The 23,906-nt window shown below is 44.9% G+C and overlaps 1 protein-coding gene across 2 annotated transcripts; it reads left to right on the forward strand.

Annotated features, from left to right (window-relative positions):
• Nucleotides 1-23,906, forward strand: DYNC1LI2 (dynein cytoplasmic 1 light intermediate chain 2). 2 transcript variants are annotated; one of them, XM_037162637.2, is made up of 13 exons: nucleotides 2-337; nucleotides 501-574; nucleotides 2,558-2,674; nucleotides 6,940-7,170; nucleotides 11,539-11,708; nucleotides 12,664-12,757; nucleotides 13,968-14,103; nucleotides 16,205-16,316; nucleotides 17,240-17,299; nucleotides 18,048-18,089; nucleotides 18,475-18,592; nucleotides 19,458-19,574; nucleotides 20,947-23,906. In XM_037162637.2, the coding sequence occupies exons 1-13, from the start codon at nucleotides 234-236 to the stop codon at nucleotides 21,045-21,047; spliced, it is 1,476 nt and encodes a 491-aa protein (XP_037018532.1). In that variant the 5' UTR covers nucleotides 2-233; the 3' UTR covers nucleotides 21,048-23,906. The 2 variants fall into 2 exon arrangements, with proteins under 2 accessions (XP_037018533.1, XP_037018532.1); XM_037162638.2 differs by lacking the exon at nucleotides 18,048-18,089 and having other exon boundaries at nucleotides 1-337.

The raw sequence follows: 23,906 nt of genomic DNA on the forward strand, positions 1-23,906 counted from the left end.
CTCGGCTGCCGCCTGACCGCCACGCGCCTCTGACCAGCGAGGCCGCCTCACGACTTTGTGAGAACCTGCAGACACCGTGTTCCGGGAGGCTTGAGGCCAGCAACGCTCACCCTGCAGGGTGGGCTGTGTGAGGCGCACGTGTGGGACAGCGGGCAGCGGGCGTCCCGGTCAGGGTCCTCGCGGGTCCTCCGGGGGCCCGGGGGAGGGTCCTCTTTGTGGCTGCAGTTGGCAAGATGGCGCCGGTGGGGGTGGAGAAGGTGCTTCTGGGCCCCAACGGCCCCGCGGTAGCAGCCGCCGGTGACCTGACCAGTGAGGAGGAGGAAGGCCAGAGCCTATGGTGAGATTGCAAGGCGGCCAGGCTGTGTCGGCCGGGCCGGGGAGGCCGCGTTCGGGCGGGGAGCTGGCCGGGTTGGGCCAGGCTGGACACACCAACGGGTCATCCCGGGCTGGTCGAGTCCAGGCTGGCTTCGGGGCTGACCGCTTTGCCGTTGTCCCCACAGGTCCTCGATCCTGAGCGAGGTGTCCACCCGCGCCAGGTCCAAGCTGCCTTCCGGCAAGAACATTTTGGTCTTCGGTGAGCGCCGGCGGCGGGGCGTTGCCCGGGGAGCAGGGGTGGGCGAGGCGGGCAAGGCGGGCGTCCGGCGCACAGGTCCCAGCCTTCTCTCCCCTGCTGCCTGCCCTCAGCTGGCCTCTCCCGATGGCCCGAAAACCCGGGTTGGACAGCCGGACAGGGGCCAGGTCCACTATGTCTGAGGTTGGGGTGTTGCCCTTTCGGAGAGCCCAGTGATGCTGGCATGGGGTCGTTGGTGCATTCCTTAGTCATTTGGCTGCAGCTTTAGACTTGCTTTAAATGTTCCTGACTCCCTGTGCTCACAACCTCGAAGGCTAACGAATGTGGGCGTGGAGAGGGGAGCGGGTACCGGAGACAGGTGAGGAAGCAGCGGAACCAGTTGACTTGGGGTCGGGGCTGTGGGGAGCTGGCGTAGCAACCACTCCTGCGTCTTCCTGAGCAGCGGTAGGAACTCTGCAAAGGGACAGGCGGCCTTGGAGCCTTTACCAAGGGACCTGACTGCCTTATTCTAGCCATCGTTGCCGAGTTACCTGGGTCAGGTTCCTTAACATCTCTGGTTTCAGTTTCCTCACGCAAGTGCGGGAGTTTGATGGTCCCTTCTTACAGCAAACCCATTTGTTGAGTGGGACCTGTAGGCTAGGCGCCCCGACAGCACAGACACCCGTCAGCCTCTACACAAGAATCTACATATAGGGAGGAAGAGATAGATGTGTTGGTCATTGTATTATACCAGTTAGGCATGGGCAGATTATTGTGGGAATATCACACTGCTTGGTGCTGTTTTGAAAGAGGGCAATTTTGGGGTCAGGTATTTGGAGGATAAGTGTCAACACGCAGGGGCATAGGGGGTTAGTGCTTGCAGAAATGCACAGGTAACAAAAGAGTGTGGGGGTTTGGAAGCTGCCAGAAGTTTCTTGGGGCAGAGAGATTGTGGAAGGCTGAAGAGTGGATGATTTTTTTCTTGAAAACCCCTGATTCTCAGGGGCCTTTTGTTACACCTCTGTCCCCTAATACGCATGGGAATCACCATGAGGAGTGGAGCAGGTGGTCTTCAGGTAATGGCCAACACACTAGGTAGTAGGGGCTCTTAGAGATCATCAAGAAGCGGGGAATCAAGGTACTGGATCTGTGTCGGAGAAAGGGAATTCTGGCCGCAGAGTGGCAGGTGGCTGAAAATGAGCAGGTGTTGAAGTCAGGCTGACAGTAAACCACTGTACATCCTGATCCAGATGTGGATGTGGAGGGCCTGAGTAAGGCGGTGGCATTGGGGTGAGGAAGGAGACCTCTGATCTATAGAATACCTTTCATTTCTCATGTTCCTTCTGTAAGTTTATGTTACTGAATCCCAGGGAGGTCTAGTGATGTTCCTTGGTGGTGGGTTATCTTGATGTTTAAGGTTTCTTATGTGGAGAGGTGTGGTTGTTGGTTGGTTGGGGATGAAGAAGTGCTTGATAATTACTTACATTATACTTCAGAGTTTTGCTTAGGTCTGTAATTATTTTCATTAGTTTTGAAATGCATAGGAAAGAGATGGACTAAAATCAAAAGTGAATGATAGCTTCCATTCTTCATGTTTATGAGGCTGGGTCAGACTTTTTTTAGTTCAGAGTTCTTGGGTTTTAAGGTTAATTACATATTGAAGATTTTTTGCTTTTCTTGTGGTAAAAGTTTATTTTGTGAGAAACTAGTTCCACCTTTTACTTCTCCAAATGCCTGTCTTGTGAGTTGTAGGTAGGGCGTGTAGACCTGTCTTAGTCCTTCTGTTGATGCAGAAGAATGTCATTTTAGATCTTGGAATTTGCTGCCTTTATCACCCCTCCCCACTCCATCCACTCTTACAGCAAAGCTTGCTTTGTCTGTGAATGCAGGCAAGACACCTCAGCAGCAGACTTTGCAGATAAGTTGTTCTTTGTGTGAATGTTGAGACTCCCCATTCTTGCCTACAGCACACAGTACACTTTGTCTTCTTACATTCGTTATTTGTAGGTGAAGATGGTTCTGGTAAGACAACCCTCATGACCAAACTACAAGGAGCTGAACATGGCAAAAAAGGAAGAGGCCTGGAGTATCTCTACCTCAGCGTTCACGACGAGGACCGAGATGGTGAGTGAAGCGTTGGTCCTTGTTGAGGTTGCCTGCAGGTCTCTGACTCCTCGGTTGCAGCTCCTGCAATGTGGCCAGGCATTCTCAGTATTCTGTTTGGTTCCGTCAGCCAGTGGGCTGGTGTCCATTCATTCCCAACAGGAATTCCTAGTTTGGGGTGTGGTGAGGGAGGAAACTTTAGTGCAAAACAGCTCAGTTGTGATGTAGCATGGCTGTGAAAACAGCATGGTTATGGTTCAGCTTAATAGCGCACAGCTCAGTTATGAAGCAGTGTGACTGTGCTTGGCTGTAAGGGGGCCCTAGTGTGAGGCCTCTCCTCTGCTAGGCAGCTAAGTTCTGTCCTAGTGACACATCTTCGGCTGGGGAAATACAGTCTTCTGCCTTCTGTGAGAAGGAAAAGTGGATGTCCCCCGCTAGAGAGGAGCTGACTTATATAGACTTAAGAAGTCCTTGTCCCTGGTTCCTGTTTGGTCAGTGAAAGTGTTGATGGGGTTACAGCTGCATAGCTCCTATTGGACTGGGAAAGTCTCAGTCCTATTGGTTGAGATAGGATTCCAGAAACTCCTCTATAAGGGATGACTCAGATGACAGAGACATAGTGCAGGAGGCAGACAACTTAATGCAGGCTTCTCCTTGAGGTGTGGTTTGCACGAGAGGCCTCTGTATAGAAATGGCTGCTGGGCTCTGTTTCGTTTTGTTGTTGTTTGTTTGTTTTCATTTGAGCCCAATTAGCCAAGAGGAGTCCTTCTGTGTAGGTATATTCTTTCTCAGGGTCCACCATTCTAAGAGAATAAATCATGGGACTAGATGAAGGGCATGTCTTTGTAGGACTTCACTCACTTTCCTCTTTAGAGTATGTTAGCAAAAATGGGGATTGGAGCTGTCAGCTGCTGCTCTGGGTAGCCCCCCACTTAAAACGAGTTACTGAAGGTAAAGTTTCAGATGCCCATAAAGGTAATAAGAAAGATATTTCTAAAAGCTGGGGACTTTTCTGTGGGAGAAACACTCGACAGGCTGATCTGGGCACCATTGTTACTCTGCCTGGTTCTAGTGGAGTGTCTGCAGTTGGTGTGGTTCAGGGTGTAAACAGCTCAGCAGGTATTCACAGGAGACTTTTCTCAGTCTCTTTGTGATGGTGTAAAAACGCTAATTTCCTGTGTTTCTTCCAGTGGAGGGAATACAGGCTCAGAGATGATAATGTTCTCTCTTAATTTCTCGTCTTGAGAGTGTGTAATAGAATAGTTTTCTATCTACATGGTAGTTGGGATGACTAATAGTGCAGGGTGAGCACTCTTATAAGAATTAGATACAAGTTTACAATTCTTTCTTATAAGTATAATTTTGAGCTGGGTTGGAGAAATGGTTTTTGGTTACCATTACTCACTTGCCTCCTTTATAAAATTTTAGGTTTTATGTTAGAACTTGAATGGCTCTAAAGTAAGTAATTACTGCTATTTAGATCTTTTTATTTGTGGGAAAGGTACGTCCTATATGGAGGACATGTAGTTAAATTACTTTTTTGTATTTTCCTTACCCATTTAAACAGTTAGGATTGAGACATACAGGTGATTATATCCCACTACCTCTGGTCCCCTATCTCATTGCTAAAACGAAGAAGCTGGACCCAGGTCTTTTCCATCTTGATAGTTCTTCCATCTCCAAGAGTCATTATTAAGAGGGCAGGGGTATAAGGATCTCGTGTTAAAGCCTGAAGACCTGCACTGTGTTAATGGTAACTTAGTGGTCACCTTAGAACTCCAGGGACTTTATTCTTGCTCCCCCTCCTCTGCTTCCTTTGCCATGCTGACAGTTCCCAGAAGGATGTGAAGGAAAGGCAGGAGGTAGACCTGGTGGTGAGGGTTCGTCCTGTATACAAAGGACAGAGTCCCTCAGGTGCCCATCTAGGTGAACTGGAGTCTGTGTGGGTAGGGCTGGGCCACTGAGCCAGGTGAAGACGGTCCCATATGTCCCAGTCTTTCTCTTCCTGTCTTTGTGGAGCAGCATGGTTACTGTGAAAAGAACTTGGGCTTTGGAGCCACGCAGAACCTGTTCGGAATCCCACTCCTGTGGTCGCTCATTGTGACTGATGCACTGTGCACTCAGTTTCCTTGTTTTTAGAGCTGGATAATGCTGGGTGTTTTGTAGGTTGACAAAAGGAGAGGTAGCATGTGTCACATGTAGCTGAGTGCTTAGGACAGAGCGGTAGCCGGAGTACCCTTTTGAAGAATGTGCTGCAGGTAATCTGCAACTCTGTAGCCTCTTGTTTCCAGATGGCATAGGCATATTCCTTGCCAAAACATCATATTAACCATATTCATGTGCCTTTGGGTTGAAGTACATGTTAACTTTTATTTCAGATTCTCTAATGTTTCCTTAAAAACTTCATGGTCTGTGCATTTATGGGATTGCATGGTCTGGGATTTTTCTGGGCTACCTATTTGCAGGTTCCTCTTTGAACCTGTGGTTAACTGTTCCTCTTTCAGCTGCAGTTGTTTTTTTTTTTTAATAAATACACATTCTGCAGGCAGTCACCCAAGTAGAGAAAATAGGCTTCAGCTTGTTCCCAGTTTAGCATGGGGCATGACATGTCAAAGGACCACTGCCTCCAGGGTTGGGGGCATTCAATTTTGCCATGTGTTGTGTGTGTGATCTTGCATGTAATGGGCGGTGGGGAAAGAAGCTGAAAAAGGAGCTGTGCTTGGTAAGGGGCAGATGTTAAAATCTGTGGGCTTTAGGTACAGAGCAGTATTTTTGAAGGATTCACAAAACCACTATCTAAACTGTATTAGAGTTTTGATACACCTGAAACTGGTACAGAATTATATTGAATGTAAACTGTAATTGAAAAATAAAATTTAAAAAATGTATTAGAGCTTTGAAAGTATAGCTAGATATAGATACCTTATACTGTTGAAACAAAGTTATGAAAATTAATTTTTTACAGTATATTGATTATGCAAAAAAAGTAGCTAACAGCAGATACATTTTAAGTGTATGATGATATTTATTGGGAAATAAGTTTATTGACATTTTTTGATGGTAGGAGTTCTTTCTCAAAGCACTTTTATAAAAAAATTTTTTTCCCTTAACTGACTAAAATTAAAAAAATATGTATTAATTTGGAGAATTACCTTCTATAGTTTGGTCATTTAGTTACAATTTTGGAACCATGTTCCATTAAATATCAGCCCTTGCACATTTGTGTGAATGGTTTTAACTTTTTATTAATGGAAAACAAAAACTACATACAATATAGATCAGTGTGAACCCCAGTGTATCTGTCATCTTTCTTCAGCAGTTACTAGTTCCTGATGAATTTTGTTTCAACTATTAACTCTCACCCTCCTCTCCCTTCACTCCACATTGGATTATTATGAAGCACATTTCAGGCATATCATTATATCTGCAACTACTTCCACATGTATGTCTAAAAGATAAGGATTTTTAAGAATGTTGTTGTCACATAAAAAATAATTGTAATTCCTTAAATCATCAGGTATCCAGTAATTCACATCTCAATTTATGTAAGTAATGATTTTATCTTAGCATTTAAATACAAAGGTGTCCTGTCTCTTTGGTGCTCTTCGTAGCATGTGAACGTACTGCCTAGTGTGACTGACACAAAAAGCGCTTGTTGACCCACGGGCTCTTTGGCGTTGCTGCCTCACAGATTGCTGGTGTTTTAGGAGAGTGGGTTATTTAGGCTGTGGAACAGTTGACCAGTGAACATTGTAGCTTTTATTAGTGTCTTTTAATTCTCATTGAAAGCTGAAGTGTCCTTCACTTTTTACTTCTCAGACATTGCTGGAATCTGTATGTGGACATAATATGTTACGTTAGTTAAAAGAGTTTAAAGTTTAGCCAGGCTGTTGTGGCTCAGTGGATTGAGTGCCCGCCTATAGACCCAAAAAAGGTCGCTGGTTTGATTCCTGGTCAGGGCATGTGCCTGGGTTGCAGGCCAAGCTCCCCGTGTGAGAGGCAGCTGATTGATGTTTCTCTCCTTTTCTTTCTCCCTCTATTCCCCTCTCTTTAAAAATAAATAAGTAAAATCAAAAAAAGAAAAGTTTAAAGTTTACAGTTCACCGGGTACGTTGACCAAGGGTTTGTGTCTACTGAGCATGTGTGCCCTTTTCTGGTTAAGATTTCTGTTTGTGTTCTGTGTGGAGTTTTTTGGCTGTAACCTTCAAGTATTTTCTGATGTGGCTCTTTCAGCTGTGCTGGTGGTCCTTTTCAGGTAGTAACTTCGCTTCAACTTCTTTTCTCAGATCACACACGCTGTAACGTGTGGATTCTGGATGGAGACCTGTACCACAAAGGCCTGCTGAAGTTTGCAGTTTCTGCTGAATCCTTGCCGGAGACCTTGGTTATTTTTGTTGCAGACATGTCTAGGCCTTGGACTGTGATGGAATCTCTACAGAAATGGGCTAGTGTTTTACGTGAGCACATTGATAAAATGAAGATTCCACCAGAAGAAATGAGGGAGCTGGAACGGAAGTGTAAGTAAAATAAGATTTTCTTAGTGGGAAAATTCAGTAGTCTCTTTGGATGGTTCCAACACCTTGCTTTTCACAGTGTCAAGAGGCTGCAAAACTTCCCTTGCAGAATGTGTTTCTTTGTTTTCACCATTTATTTCAAAGTTACTCCTATAAATTCAGTAGTCAAAAAGTATTGTAAGTATTCAAAGCAGCTTTTGAATCATGTCACAGTTGCAGAATATTAACGAGTCAGTATTTTTTACTCTTGATTCCCTTTTAAACTAAGGGTTTCTCCCCAAATGTGCTCAGTTCTGTGTGTCTTTCTGCTTCTCTGTCACTCTCTGCCTGCTGAGTTAGCATCAGTGGCTATGGAGACTTCTTGTGATCTCTGCAGCTTGAGTCTGTTGTTTGGGATCCCACTGAGGCCCTATGGGCCCTCTTATTGGCAGGTTTAAAGGAAGCCCCACAAAAGACAAATCTTTCAGCTCCTCACTCAGTTTATTTTGGGATCCAGCAAATAAGATTTTAGTTCATTTAAATAGGAAAGTCATTATTTTGTCATTAAAATGAAAGGCTATTTTAAGACTTAAGGATACTGAGGTCTTTTGAGAACAAAGAACTTTCGAATTAAAGGAAGTTTTGTGTTTTTTTTTTACCTTAATGTGGTTCAGAAGCTTGTTTTTCTTTTCCCTTGCTTCTGTACAGTTACATCAGCTTCTGTCCACTTGCCAGGGAAATGGGAGGGGCAGGGGCTGGAGATGTGGTGGCAGTGGCGGCGGCGGCAGCAGTCTTGGCCAGGGCAGGCTTTGCTTGGCTTATTTCCACAGGATGACATCATTCTCTTTAATGAATTAATGAGAGCTTCTGGGGCATGGCACATGGGATCTTCACAGTTACTGGGAGAAGGGTTCGGAAATTTTGATGTGCTTTTCAAAGAAATTTCTTGCCATGTGTCTTCCTGTCATAACTTTATTACTTCCCACATTAGCATAAACTGGGAGCTTTACATCGGATCTCTGGTTTGCTGTGTGCGTGTGCGTTGTGTGTGTGTGTGTGTGTGTGTGTGTGTTTCCCAGGTCACCCCCATGTGAGCTGCAGTGATTGTTATGCAGCTCAGCTTGGCTCTCTTCAGCAGCTGACCTTTCTAGATAATGCCTCTTCCCCCCCTGAAATAGGGGTCCTGAAGACAACTTCTCAGAATAGTTCTGAGGCTGGAGAGCACATTTAGCACCATAGCTAGATTAGTGGGTTAATGCACTGGTGATTTCAGTGTTGAGTTATAACCTTGTAAAGATTGTTAAAGCAGAAAAAAAAAGAGATTGAGCCAAGGATATTGTTCCTTCCTAACAGGGAAAGTCTGTCTTGTTCTGGTCTGTGCTAGGCGTTGGGCATGCGTGTAGCGGACGAGGTGCCTGCTCCTTGGGAGCTTGTGTTCCCATGACACACTGAATTTATTTTGTGGTCTTAGTCGTTGATGCCTGTCACTTAGGATTAGATTCAGCTGCATGTGACACAAAACCCCAAATAACAGTGGCTTAAACAAGCCTGCAGGTTATTTCTCTCTCCTGTGAATGAAATCGAGAGGCAGGCAGTTCGGGCCTGGAAAGCAGCTCTGGGAGGCCAGGCCAAGGACCCTGGCTTCCTGCTTTGTCATGTCTAGGGTGTGGTTCTCTTCCTCTTGACAACTGGAGCTCTCGCCTTCACATCCTTGTTCCAGACAGCAGGGCAGAGGAAGAGGAAAGAAGGGCCGAAGGGTGGGTGCCGGCTGTCTTTCTAAGAAGGCGGGGAAATGTGTTCTCTGTGGCCATGTGTTCTCAGTGTCAGGGTTCATGTCAGTTATGTGGAAGGAGAGGCGACTAGCACTTGCTGGAACCTGTCCGTGCCTCATGACTCTGGTCAGCCTTCTGAGGACCTCCCTTGTTTTCACCACCCCTCCTCAGATGTCGCGTGTTGGAGGAGTGCCTTCGTTACTGCTGGGTTTAGGTTACATTTTAATAAAGCAGTTGGCCGTCCTTTTGCTCAGAGGACTCCCGTTTTCCTGACTAATGGGACTTTGGGTATTGTATTGAAGGAGTGAAGGGCTGTCACCCAGTCTCCAGTCCGCTGAGTTTGGAAAGCTGTTCCATGGCTGGCTGCTCTCTTTCAGGATTAGGTTCCCCACTGCTTCTGAGTCTGTGGCAGCTGTTTGGCTACAGGATCCATCTGGGTGAGGAGGAGGGCGGAGTGACCCTCCGAGCCTCCAGAAGATGGTGCTTATGTGTATGTCTTTTCTGCTTTTTGCCTGGGGCTTCCCTTGTGTATCAAGTTGAGGAAGATTAGATGTTTGTGGTAGGACTGTGGGACCAAAGGGCGATCAGTTAGGTGAGGTAGGAAGGAAAAGGTAAGAAAGAGGGGGCAGCAGCTAGAGTAGAGCACACTGGGATCTCCTTCCTGTATCCACTCCCCCATCTGATGCTAAAGGGAAGCCTCAGGTGGGTCAAGGCCCCTTCTGTGAAATGCTGGCCATCTCTCCCCCTAGAGAGAAATGGTTAATACTGTGGTGTGTGGGTACCCTAAGGAAGAGGCACCTTTACCATCCAGATTACACAATCCTCACTATGTTTTTATTCTCCCTTTCACCATCCTCTGTTACGAATATTTGTTCTGCCTTCCAACCTATTTTTTCTAAAATGCTGTTATTAAGAACAGATGTGCATTTCCTGCTGCTGTTGGACAGCCATAATTAAGCCATTCCTTCAGAGAACGAGTAGTCTAGCCCAGGGCTTCCCAACCATTTTCCCATCACGGAATACATAGAATGCAGCCAGGTTTGTGCCACAGCCTGGGTAACAGAGGTTCACAGAGCAGACAGCCAGAGCCGCCCTGCCTGTGTCTTCCTTCGCACTGTCCCTTAGCTCACCTTTTCCAGGCTCTGCCATGCTCACCGTCTTGGAAAAGCCCTAGTTGGGTGCTTCGTGCATTCTTGGACAGTTACAGGTACTACCCAGATAGTTAAAACCATGGTATTTTTCATTGATTTGAAGATTTGTTCAAATGCTTTTAAAGAGAAATATGAGAACCTTTGATTCCTTCATGATCCTTTAACAACCATGCTAAATAGTTAGGAAATCCTGTTTTTGTACAAAATGCAGTATAGATCTTGAATAGATTGTTTATTGTTTATATTAACAATGAAACTATATTAACTAAGGAGAAGTTGTAGATATGAAATGTTACTGGGTTTAGTCGGTGTTTTTGTGTGCCCAGTATTATTATGTGAAAGATAGTGTGCTCCCAGATAATTCCAGAAGCTTATATAATGGTAACCTAGAATCTTGGTAAATTAAAACTCAATTGTTTTAAAATGTTTGTAACCTGTAGGGGGTGGGGTGGAGAGGAGTATGTGTATCTTTCTCTAGGTTCCCTTTATTCCAGCTTTTTGCATTTTCTTAATGAACACGTTGTGGATGAGAGTAACAGGGCTTTTGCCCCTTTAGTCCTATTGGGCATTGAAGGAAAAAGCTGCCTGTTTGCTCCTATGGCTTAGAGGAGCTTTACCTGTCATGGGCTTGTTCTCTGGCCTGACATGTAAGCCTTGAAACACCTGTGAAAAGGCACAGGTCTGTGGGCTTTGTGTTCACTTGACTTAATTGAGGCCATGGACCACTCAGTTTGAAGGACCTCCTGTGAAATTGCACGCTTGGCCAAAGTAGTGACTGTGTGAGTTTCCTACACTGACGCCTCCTGTTAGACAGGAACAGGTCCTTGAACACTGCCCACGTGACTCAGGATCTCCTAAAGATGAGACTGAGTCCACAGGAGCCAGGCTGAGGAGGAGATGTGGACGATGCTGGGCAAGGCCAGCCTAGCTTCTCAGCGGGGACTCGCTCCGCTGAGGAATTCAGCTGGTTTGTGGAATTCAGATGGTTTTATTATTTCTAATGAGAACTCTGAAGAGTTTTAGATGTATCAGCTATTTCTAGCGCTTTTCTGTATTGAAGTGACACAGTTGGTATTTTGAAAAGAATGATATACAGGATAAGTGGCTTTTCATAGGAACTGTTGAAGCCTTGGACGTTTTTAAAAAGCTGTTTAAGAATTGGATACAATTGAAGATGTCCAGGGGAATGTTTTTGCCACTCTGAAATAATAATGCTCACACTGAATATGTCAGAATTGGCATTTTGCTTCATCTTCCCTGAATTCCTAATGTTGCAGTAGGATGCAGTCAGGGAGTTTGTCATAGTTCTTTGTGATTTGTGCTTGTTCCTATCTTTTTCAGTTTTCTAAAGCTGTTTGTTTGTTTGTTTTTTGGGGTTTTTTTTTGGGGGGGGACGTCCCTGGGTGGGCTCGAACCATGGCATATATTTTTTTTGTGTGTATAATTTTCTTTTCCTTTTTCACTGGTAGTTGTGAAAGATTTTCAAGACTATATTGAACCTGAAGAAGGTTATCAAGGTTCCCCACAGAGAAGAGGGCCTCTGACCTCGGGTCCTGACGAAGAACACGTTGCCCTGCCTCTCGGAGACAGCGTGCTGACCCACAACCTGGGCATCCCTGTGCTGGTGGTGTGCACAAAGGTGTGTGCCAGGGAGCTGCGGCCTGGCTGGGTCTGGCCAGGGAACAGTCACCAGCCGAGAAAATGTTTGGGAAGCTTTAATTAGGTGTCTTCCCAAGGGCGAGTTGGGCTAATTCAGGATTCATGAAGGTACATTGAACATGTCAGCATAGAAAATGCTGTCATTTCAACATTGCTGCTTGAAATATGACATCACTCAGTTTGTTCATAGCCTCTGTTAATCTCCAGGAAGCACTGTCAACTCCATTGATTCAGACTCGGAACTAAAAACAATTTTTGTAAGGCTGTGGAAACCAGTTCATCTGACCGAAACTAATGATGAAAAAATAATATGGAAAAGCAGAATTCTTTTGGGCTTTGGTCTCTAAAATCTGTTGGACTTGAGATGATTTTTGGAAAGGAACAAACCCAGGAAAAAAAGGAAGGGAACTTGAGATTTGAGATTCGTTTGTCCTGTAGAATGATGAAGTGGGAATAGAAATTAAGTTTAGCCATAGAGAAACAAAGTTGTGTCTTTCGCAAAATAAAAAGAAGTGGCTTTAAAAACAATTAGGGTTTCAAAACTGCTCTATTCCCAGTCAGAGCCACTGTGTTGCCAACTACAGGGGGTGTCATTTGCATCATGTTCTATGAGAATGGAGCCCCGTGGAGTGTGCAGTATGCAGCTGGGTCCAGGGGCCTGTTTCCTGGTGTAACCTGGTTTGATTCTTAAAACAAATGTGAGGTGATCAGGGCTCTTATATTCCCACTTTACATATAGGGAAACTGGGTCCCAGGATGAAAGAGCAAAATGTCTATTTGCTTTTCACTCTTGTCTATTTAATCAGTGCTTGGACTTTTGCCTATGGCTTTCTTCTTTGGAACTATGATACTCCAGTCCTGAGGAAGAAGCTGTTCTCATCTGCAGCAGGCAGAGGCGCAGAAAGATAACTCCTGTCTCTTTGTCTTCCCTGCAGTGTGATGCTGTGAGTGTCCTGGAGAAAGAGCATGATTACAGGGATGAGCATTTTGACTTCATCCAGTCACATCTCCGGAGGTTCTGCCTCCAGTGTATCCTTGGGGTGCTGTTTTGGGCCTGGGAGGCCCAGGCTTCCTTCTCTGTGTGTTAATCCAGGCTTCCCTCCAAATGGAGCACCTTCAAAGAGATATGGTACTTCCTGAATCCAGAATAGTCTTCTGCCAGGGAGATACTGTATACATTTTTTTTTTACTAGTTTTGTATTTTACTATGTTGGAATTTGAGACTTTTTAATTTGTGCCTATATTTGATTACTTTTATTTTTAATGCTATACATTTTTAAATACTTTATCTATTTTTAGAGAAAGGGGAAGGGAAGGAGATAGGTGCTGTGGATTCACACATCAGTGTGTGGTTGCCTCTCATGTGTCCCCTACTGGGGACCTGGCCTGCAACCCAGGCATGAGCCCTGACTGGGAATCGAACTGGCAACCCTTTGTTTCACAGGCCCATGGGCAGTCCACTGAGCTTCACCAGCCAGGGCTAATGCTGTACATTTAAGATCATTTAAGAAATGCTGTACATTTCTATTTAAGAAGAAGGCTGATATGTGACAATTTTATTACCAAGTTAGTTTCATATCTTAGAAATCTTTTAAAACTTTGCTTTTTTCCCCCCCAGAAAAGGTTAATTATCCAACACAATATTGTTTTAGGTACACAAGTATTTTGTGCCATGAGAAAGATGCTGTGTCAGTAGTTTGTTCTTTGAATCTTATATCTGTAAAATCTAATGGCAGTTGGTGCCATAGTCCCACACTCTGGGTGGGGGAAGTAAAGGATCTTTTCATCGCTTCCTTTGGCCCCCTTTAGCTTGTCCAACTCAATGGACGTTACATATAGGTACCCCTCTTACAAAAGGTGTGCTTAATGACAAAGTTTATCACATGTGAGTGTCTGCCTGGGATGGAATCTGTGTACCTTGGATATGCTGCAGGTTTTTTTCTGGGCTAGCCTCAGAGCCATTAGCTTGACTGCTGGGAAGCAATCAGGTGGGTCAGAAGACAAGTCTGCGTGTTAAAATACGACCTGTGCAGCCTGCTAGCATCAACATGCTTTATGCTTTTGACCTGGTTTGTCTGCTACTGTTATCCTTTTAGTTTTTAAAATTTTAACACTTTTCTGTTGATCATGTATTAATCAAAAACTGATCAACCTATGAGTAGTACTGTGAAGATTGTGCTTGTATCTGTTTGCTTTCGTCTCCTGCAGTGAATTGGTTTTCCTTAAGCAGATTGATTAGATGGAGCTGCCTTGATTTACACATCAGTGAAGGAAGAGAAGAACCTCGACTTACTGTATAAGTACATTGTGCATAAAACATATGGTTTCCACTTTACCACACCTGCCTTAGTTGTGGAGAAGGATGCAGTTTTTATGTAAGTTTCTTATAGGTGATGTTTTCACACTTTTTTCTTAGTACCTTGGCTCTTTATATTTTACCCTTTCAAGTAAGGTGCCTTCTCTCTTACTCAGGCAGGTTTCTGCTGCCTTAGGGCAGGGTGCTTGGACCTCACAGGTGACTGCTACACCCAGATTTCCCTCCACTCCTTTCCACATTACTTGCCATTCTGCCTCCAGTCTCAGGAAGTAGATACTTTGAGGTCAGGGGTGCCGCCTTTCTTCATTGAGAACAATTTGCCAAAACTTAAGCCAGCCATTTTTGCCAATTATTTTCTACTCTGGTAAAAGACTGGCTAGGGGAGGGAGCTGAAGGAGAGGGAATTTTCTTTTGGGGGATCCTGCATGTTTTCTGTTGAAGTATCTGGTTTCTCTGCCCATCAGCAGGCATCCCTGTGAGCATGGGCTTTGACTGTACTGCCTGCTTATTGTCTTGTGGCATTTCCCATGTTGGGAGCACCTGGGCAGGGACTCGGATACTTGTTGCCCGACTTTGTGTTTTTCTCTCATTGGAGAATGATAGGTGCTGTGGATTCATAAATAAATGCTGAAGCTGCGGTCTCTGGAAGGACTTACACCAGTAGATCAGTGTTTTTAGGCTTAGGTATCCTCTTGACTTAAAAAAAAATTACAATTTATTCAGCAATTACTGAGCACGTCCCAGGTACCTGGATTCTAGGCCGAGGACACGAATGAGAGGCACAGTGGCACTGTAGAGACACACACACAGCCAGTGAGAGGCAGGGCAGCAGTGGGGTAGCAGAGGAAGTGCAGCAGGGAGAGCGGAAGGGATGGTGCTGGAAGGAGGAGTGGTGTGGGCCAGGCAGGCCAGAAGGATTAGAGGTGTGGGAGGGACAGTCTGTGAGAAGAATGAAGGTAGGACCGAGGAGGTGCCCTCCTAAATATTCAGGGAGAGCCTCGTTTGGGCTGCTTTCAGACAGAAAACCTAGAGGCTTGGACAGATTTCAGAGAATCTTCTAGAGCAGTCAGGTAAGTACCAAAGATGCAAGCGCAGAGAGCAGTATGTTTTTGGAGTCAGCCAGTGCCCAGGTCACACGTGCTCTGGTGAGGGCAGCAGGAGCAGGGAGACTGGCTGGGTTTGGGGCTAGTCTGTAGTGGAAAGGTATCTCGCAGCTTCTGAAGGCTGCATGGATTATGGTGGTATCTTGATCACACCTGTTCCTTTGCACTTTTGGCCCCTGTAGGTAGTTGCCTGCTTGGAGCTGGTGACATCAGTAAAGTGATTTGGGTGGAGAGCCCTGGCTGAGTGCCCTCTTAGTTTTAGAGCTATTATTGGAGCAGAAATTGGATGGAAAATGAAGGCTTATGAGAACAATCAGTCACTATCTTTTAGAGCCTGTAGAATTCAAACATTGGTCATGTAGGACATTTTACAGTTGCTCCTTTAGGAAAGCCTGGTGGGCTGTGGCTTAACTTAGTGTAACCTGGGTGCCATCTTACCCTGTGATGTCAAGCAGGACAGCACCTATGTGGTAGCCTCAAGGACTCTTTGTGTCCTTCTGGTTCGGGGCCCAGAGCAGTGCATGTTCTGGTAGACCTCCTTGGCTCCAGGGATCTTCCCAAACCAGTAAAATTAATGAACCAATCCATAGAAACTTGTCAGAAAGAAGAGAAACAGCTCGTAGGAGGGGTCCCTGCATGCCAAAGACAAACACTCCCATCCTGAGTCCTGCCCTCTCTGCTGGTCTCTGCATTCTCCACTCCGTTGGAAGAGGGCCCTGTTGTGTCCGTGCTCTTCTGGGTGGAGTTGTGGGAAGGCTCTGAACACTTGCTGCGGTGCGGGTCAGCAGGTGTGGTCAGATCCCATTCTGGCTCCTTAGGCCTTGGGCCACACGAGCTCAATATGGAGCAGGACCTGCAGTATTGATCTGATGGGTTATACCTGCAATAAATTTTGGCTTGTGTACTGAAAGTTACAAGCCAGCCCCAGCAAGTACAGACAAAATCTTATGGGACAGGAACTCACTCAGAAGTCCTGTCTGACTCAGAATGTGCTCTGTGTGCTCCAAGGCAGTCACAGGAAAAACAATGAAAAAAAAACTTTCTCTCTGCCTTTAGACCTGCTGGCTGGGACAATGAAAAGAAGATAGCTATTTTACATGAAAATTTTACAACTGTAAAGCCAGAAGATGTATATGAAGACTTTATCACAAAACCTCCTGTGAGAAAGGTACCCAAATCAGTCACTTTAATTAAGGGTCATAGGTGGTTTTCTTTTTTAATGGGAAAAGAAACCTATAAACTTTATAGTACAGATTTTGTATAGTATAAAGAATCAGGCCCTATACATTGAACCATCTTAGGGGTGGGGAGTAATCCAGGAGCCTTTATTTTATTTTTTAATTCCTCTTCTTGATTCTAGAAAGAGGGGAAGAGAGGGAGAGAAACATCGATGTGAGAGAAACGTTGACTGGTTGCCTCCTGTATGCACCCTGACCAGGGATTAAACCTACAACCCAGGCATGTGCCCTGACTGAGAATTAAACCTGCGACCTTTCGGTTTGCAGGGCAATGCCCAACCAACTGAGCCACACTGGCCAGGGCTCCAAGGGCCTTTAAAAAAAAATCTTTATAGAGTGGAACAGCAAAATCGATGTTTTTTCTTTCTCTTGCTCTTGCTCTCTCTGTCTCTCTCCCCCTCCCTCCCCTTCTCTCCCTCCCTCCCGTCTCCTCTGTCTCTAAAATCAACTTTAAAAAATACCTAGATGAAGTCTGGTGTTACGCAAATGGATTTGGGTGGTGGGACATGAGTGATGGAGTGTCCCCATGGGGTGGAGGTGAAGTTTCTCATTAAGTCCTAACAGTGCCGCCGCCACCTCTGGACTACTGTTAGTGGATCCCGTTGCCCCTGTGAGCTCCTGCAGACTCTGATCCGGGAGGTGGTTAGAGCCTGTCAGTTTGCCACATGTCAAGGCTGGTCTCGGCACGGGGCCTTTGCTAGGCCAAGAAAGCATAACTCTGCCATCCCTGCAGTGACTCTCCCCAGACCCATGGGGAGACCCTAGCCCAAGATTCTCCTTTCATTGTTAATTCTGACAGTAGTTCAGGTTTATCGACCTGTGACCACAGTGAGTGTGTCTCTCTCCTTCACAGCTGGTCCACGACAAAGAGTTGTCAGCGGAGGACGAGCAGGTGTTCCTAATGAAGCAACAGGTAGGAGGGCCAGTGAGGCCAGAGCAGAGGCTCTTTCTCAAGTGAAATGGCCAGTTCCCTGGGGCGAGGTGGCGGGTATCTGAGAGCTTGCTGAAGGAGTTGCGAGCAGGTCTCCTTGTTTTCTTCCATTTTTACAGTTGGTACAGAGTAGGGGTTAGACCGTCTGCCTCAGGGCATCCCTTTCCTACCTTGCAGATCCTGCTACGGTGATTGGCTTAGTTATCTTTTTAAGTACCCTTTCTGTCTGGAAACGTAGGTTTTCTGTCACACTTCCCGTGTTGGCAGTTTACCAAGTACCCTGACCTCACTTTCATTATTTCACGTAGCTCTACACAGCCTTGTGCGTATGACAGGTAAGCTGATTTTTGTAGGTGAGGAAAGTACCTTCCCCAAGCTGACAGTTAAGGACACAAACTCGCTCACCCTTGTTTCCCTTGGAGTGTTAGACATGTCATGAGTCCGCTTGATGGCGCAGGCAGGTCAGCAGAGGGTGCTGACAGTTCTTTTGCCAATTGTCCCTCCCTTCTGTGCTCTGCTTGCTTCCTTAGCTTCAAAACTGGTAACTTGGAGTATATTTTTTCACCATATACCAAAACTGTTCCATTTAAATTTTTTGTATGTAGTGTAAAACCTGAGACTTGGTGGTTGTTAATGGTGCCCTCTAGTGGAATACTTGGAAGTGCTTCTCCAGACCTTTAGTGCACTCTGCAGGCTTTGGTTAATGGCCAGTGTGTCCCTCTCTTTGCAGTCACTCCTTGCCAAGCAGCCAGCCACGCCCACGAGAGCCTCCGTGAGTACCTTAAACAGAGGGTCAAGACCCAGTGTCGTGGGTGTCTTCATACTTGATACCATTATTTGTGAAAGCTTGTGTGGGCTTTTATGTTTTCAAAGGGAACATGGTCCCCCAAAGGCCCAGGGCCAGGAACGTAGTAGGAACTTGGAACATACCTGAGGAAGGAATACTGCTCTGGGAATTTGAGTGAAGAGGCTTTGTTATCTCAATACCTCTTCTCTCAGGAGAACCAGGTCTAGTAAAGGGACTGAGCTATGAGAAAACTCCCAGTTCTCCCATCCTTCTCCCTAGACTAGGAAAAACACTCATGGTTTCAGTTTTGGAATGTGTGTTTTCTGTTATTTTTATGCCTGTGTGTGACTTGGGCTGGTTTTGGACTTAGGAATCCCCTGCGAGAGGACCCTCTGGCTCTCCAAGAACTCAGGGTCGGGGAGGGCCTGCTAGTGTGCCCAGCACCTCCCCGGGCACGTCAGTGAAGAAGCCGGATCCAAACATCAAAAGTATGTATCCTGTCTCTGTGGAGAGTGGTTCAGTCCTAGGCCTGAGCTCTGCAGGGGCTGGGTGGCTGGGTTTGGAAGGTAGAGACTCATGGTGCCTGGCCTGTTTTCTTTCCCAAGAAGGGTTGCTTTCCACATGCCTCTCTCAGAAGGGGCCCAGGGTTGCCTGAGGCCGAGGCCTGTTTCTTTGTTGGAATCTGTAGCCCTTGCACCAGGCTTTGTGTAAGACCTTGGTTAGCCAGTGCAGATTCCTTTGGAGAGGAACACAGCATAAGAAGTCACACTGCAAATGCATGTTTTGAGTCCTTAGTTTTATTTCTCATTATGTTTATATTATTACCATTTATAAATTGTGGGACCTTCCCCTTCATTTCTCTTATAAAGCTCAATTACTTATTAGTTGAAATATCTCTTTTTCCATTGACTTAGTAATACCCCAAAACGTTGGCTGCAATAAGACCTTCAACACAAAATTTTACTTTACTCTTGCATGTTCGATGGCCGTTCATGTTCTTATTAATAAGAACATGTTCATGTTCTTATTCTGAGTAAGAGCTTTTCACAGCAGCTTTGGAGTGTTGTGAGATTTTAAACCTTTGAAAAACACTGTCTTGTAGACAGGGAGATGATGTGGAGCACAGGTTCTCTATTGTGCCCCCAAACAGGTGGGAAATCTAAACAGGTACCCACTTAGTAATTGTGCTAACCTCCGACTCGCCTCGGCAGTGGCAGTATATAATGCTTCGTAGAAAATGAATGTGCTCAGTGTCCTAGGAAGACGACAGCTACCAGTGGATAACTCCCATGCTTTTGTTTAATTGATTTATCCAGTTTGTGTGATGTTTTTTTTCTCTTAATGTTTCCTTAGATAATGCAGCAAGTGAAGGGGTGTTGGCCAGCTTCTTCAACAGTTTGTTGAGTAAAAAAACAGGCTCTCCTGGAAGTCCTGGTGCCGGTGGGGTGCAGAGCACAGCCAAAAAGTCAGGTACTGAAGGAGCCTTGGGGACTTAAGACCCTTCCAGTGGAGGGGTGCTGGAAGGTGGGGAGGTGGACAGGAGAGTCTGCTTTCACCTGAGAGGCTACAGACAGACTCTTGGTTTTCTGAACAGGCAAGCAAGGAGGCAGTCCTGCTTTATACTATCAGTATACTTTACAATGGAATTACCTTATTACCGTGCAGGTTTCCTGGGCACATTTAAGGTGGGCTTTGTGTACATTCATGTTCTCAGAAACTTAAAGTTGCATAAGTTGAGATTGGTCCTAAACTATGTATGTGCACTGGTATAGAAGCTCTGTCCATTGGAGGTCATGGTCTGGAGTGTACTGTTGACATTTTACTTATTTAATTTCTCATGATGCTTTATAAGGATCTTTCTGTACTGCCTGCCCCCAGTCTTGCCATGAGCTGGAATCCAAACACTCTTTGTCTCATTTTCTTCTCCATGAAGCTCCTCCCGTCTCCACACCTCTCTCACCTCTCTCCATCTGTCCTTCCAGACGGGCATTGGGGCAAGTCGTGTTTTAGAGGTCTCTGAAACAAGGAATCAGGGTTCTTAGGGATTACACATTCTCCCTGGAAGCTTGAGGCCATTGTGAAAGTTCTTGGCTTTTAATTTTCTTGGCTGTAAGAAATGTTAATACAGTGTTTTCCCTAATTGGTGTTGTTCATATCAAAGAAAGCCGTCAGGAAATCACTCCATCCTCACATCAGTTCAGGCCTGCAGGGGCTCCTGGGTTCTTAGAGACTCAGAATCTGGTCTGATGGCCCTGACTCTGAGCTGGTATTCCCTGGTAGGAAATAGGGGTCATTTCCAGGCCTCAGTTAGTATTTGACAATAAAAAAGTATGATTTTCTGCAAGACTGAAAAATCTGGGTGTAGTCTTTCTTTCTTTTTGAAATGCAGTGTTTCTGGGCCATCTGAATGAGTCAGTTTAGAGTGTTGTAATGAGAATCAAACCCTAAACCCCTGTTGTATTTGAGGCATAGAAAGTGGTTTGCTGCATGTCAGAACTCAGATACCAGCCCTAGGAAGATGGCAGTGGGAGTGCACAGGGGTCCTTTTGGGCGGTGAGAGCGTTTTTAGAAAGGCCCTTGCATTGGACACAAGGGCACCCCCAGGCAGAGGGCAGTGGTGTGGTCGGGGGAGCACAGACCTGTTCCATTTTGAATAAAGAAAGACTGGAATTAGGTCGGTCTCATAATTATTGTAATGAAATAAGGCTTTTCTCGTTCTTATTGAGATTGAGGTTATTATCACCACAAAGGATTACAGAAGTCTATATAGTTTTAAATGTTTCTGTTTAAAAATTCTCTTCCGGTTTCTCATCACTGCTGCTTTTTTTTTTCCTTCTTTCAGGACAAAAGACTGTGTTGACAAATGTTCAGGAAGAACTGGATAGAATGACTCGAAAACCAGATGCCATGGTAACAAACTCTTCAACAGAAAATGAAGCTTGATCCTCCTTAAAAGTGCATATGTAAAATGACCAAATAACTATGTATATTGATCTGCTAAGACCAGGATTTTTCTGATATGGCACATGCTATCAGTTTTGGGGGGCAGGGGAGATGAACTTTAAAAAAAAATACTTCATTGGCTTGTCCGAGTGTGGGTTGCACATTTATGAAGGCGATGGGTCAGATCCCTTTGTGAAGGATAACCGTGGACTCTCAGGCATGTGGCACTCGTGGGACGCGAGTGCAGCTGGGGCTTCGTGTGGAAGGGACGGTAGGTGGAGAGAAAGAGGGCCCGCTTTCTTTCGGGGTGGAGCAAATGAGACCAGAAAATCATCGCTCAGATGGTGGTTAGTCTGACCAGTTGCGTGCTAGCAAATTCACTTGTTCTTGGGAAGCAGATTCAGTGGCAGAAGGTCCAGGAAACAAAAAGGCTAAAAGGAGGAATGAGAGAAGTGGTGGTGGGGAAGCTGAATGTTGAAGGAGGTGAGGGAAGAAGGAAGTGAGCAGTGTTCGTAAATACAGTGTGTTCAGTAGAAGTTGAATAATCATTTTTAAGACTTCCTATCAGATGCATTTCCAAACTAAACACTAAGCAGAATGGGAATCAGACTTGTTCTGAACGCATCTTTAACTTCTGACAGATGTGGGGGTGCCTGAGTCAGGCGGAGCTGACACAGGGGTGAGGAAGATGGCAGCTGCTCAGGACTCACGTGCTTGGCTTAGGCCACACCCTCGTGGGAGCTGCAGGGCTCCACACATGTGCACTGTGGGGCAGGTAGTCACTGCGGGGTGTGTTTCAAGTCAGCAGTTACAAAATTAGTGTACTTTGAATTGTGTTTTCTAAATAACTCCTGCTTTGTTTTTTTTAATTTAAAAAAACTTTTTTTTACTACCACAGGCTGGCCTACAAGTAGAGAATGGGTGACCGAACTCTCATTTTATTATAATGCAATGCGCTGTAGAAAATTTGAGAGTTTGAGGAAGGTTTTTAGTGTAATTGCACACTGACTAATTGGCTTGCACCAGTCCCTGCCTGACGGCCTGGGGAAGCCATCCTGGCGTTCCACTGGTGCAGAGGGGTCCTGTCCCAGCTCCCTGGTCTGATCAGTGCTGGTGGGCGGACAAATAGGTGAATGTTTTATATTGAAAATGGAAATGATACATTGCTCTTGTGTTTTTCATAAAATGTAGCATTTTTTCTTATGGAAATAAGAGTTTCAGGTGTCTCCATTTAAGGCAAATTCATGCACATTGCCATGTAACAACCACCATTCTGGAAATGATTTCTGTGGATTTGAAATGGCACTTTTAATTTTATACATGATAAAGAACATTCAAATGCAAACACTACCATTAATTTAATGTAAGAAACATTTGTTGTCAAACCAAGGGAAAAACCACAGTTCACATATGCGGAGTTTACTTTTTTATATGAATGTTTATTGTACCATGTCTGAGCATAACTTCCCTGACGTCATTACTTTTACGTGCAAGACTTGACTGACCACTAACATAGTAATGTGCATAACCAGATATCCTGTGTTGTGTAACAAGGCTTGAAAACTGTCGTGAATTGCTTTTTTGTAAAGGTCTGAACACTGTTAAGGAGAAAGCTGAGTATTTACTTGCCTTTCTGACAAACATACAAACATGTTTCATGTGCCAGTTTTTTGTTGAAAATATACTTCTTCCCCCTTTTTAAACTCAGTTATTTTTTAAAAAATGTATTGTGGCTTCCAATTACCGTATTGTCCAGGTAACGACAGTAAACTGATTGTGGAGTGATGGTTGTGGTGTAGTGACCAACAGATGCCAAACAACCTGCGACCACACTAGTGGTGAGGTCACTCAGTTCCTCTGTAGCAGCTGGGGCGGGGGTACAGAATGAGTGACTTCAGAAACAGGAAAGAATTCTTGGAAAGGCACGTGCCTAAGAGGGATGTAGTGTGATTTAAAATTTAAATGCATAATTTTAGTTTTTGTTCATTTTTTTATCATGTAATCTGATAAGCACTTTTGTGTCAATGTAAAAGTACTAAAACCGATGAAATGCTAAGACACTTGTCTTGTGAAGGAAGGTTTCTTGGAGATCACTTCTAGTTTCTCATTACAAGTGGATGCTCCTAGTATCAGAAGAAACTGATGCATAGTGTCAGGTGCTCAGTGGTTGCCAAAGTCTACCAACTTTGGGGAGCTACAGGGTTCTTTGTGGGATGTGGGCGGAGGGGAGGTTTTTGTTATTGTTACTTTGGAGTTTTCAGGCATTGGAACCAAAGGCCAAACAATAAACAGCCTTTACTTTTTAAAGTAAAATTCATTTTATTTGCAGAATACACTTGTGTGGTAGACTGTTAAAGATAATTATATTATGACTGTTGACATTATACTGGTTACATCTGCTGTTTGTCTATGAAATGGAAAAATTAAGATATAAGCCCAATTTTGAAAATGTGGCTGTATTAAGGCCATGAATTGGACTTTTCTAAAAATTCAACGGGTATGCTGCTAGAATTTTTAAATTTTGTTTGCACTTTTTTTGATTGGCATTTTTAAATCAGTATTTAAATTGAAGATGTCACATTTCATTAGTTTATCAAAGGTGAAAGTGACTGCTCTGTATATCATGACCTTAACGATGTTGAAGCTGTAAGTGAAAGTTCACTGTTGTCTCCATACTGAGTTTATGGGTGTTTTTAACTTGAAATTAGGACTGCAGATTATTCCCCGACCAGCCTTAGTCAAGGGGTGTGGCTCCATCCAGATGCAGGATGCAGTCGTGTGGAACCTTGCTTTCTAGTGCTGAAAAGGAAGATGTCTCTAATTACTGGCTTCAATAAACACACATCTAGACTGCTTACA

This window comes from Artibeus jamaicensis, unplaced genomic scaffold (assembly GCF_021234435.1).
Source record: "Artibeus jamaicensis isolate MK-2021 breed Jamaican fruit bat unplaced genomic scaffold, CSHL_Jam_final contig_464, whole genome shotgun sequence".
NCBI classification, from domain to species: domain Eukaryota; kingdom Metazoa; phylum Chordata; class Mammalia; order Chiroptera; family Phyllostomidae; genus Artibeus; species Artibeus jamaicensis.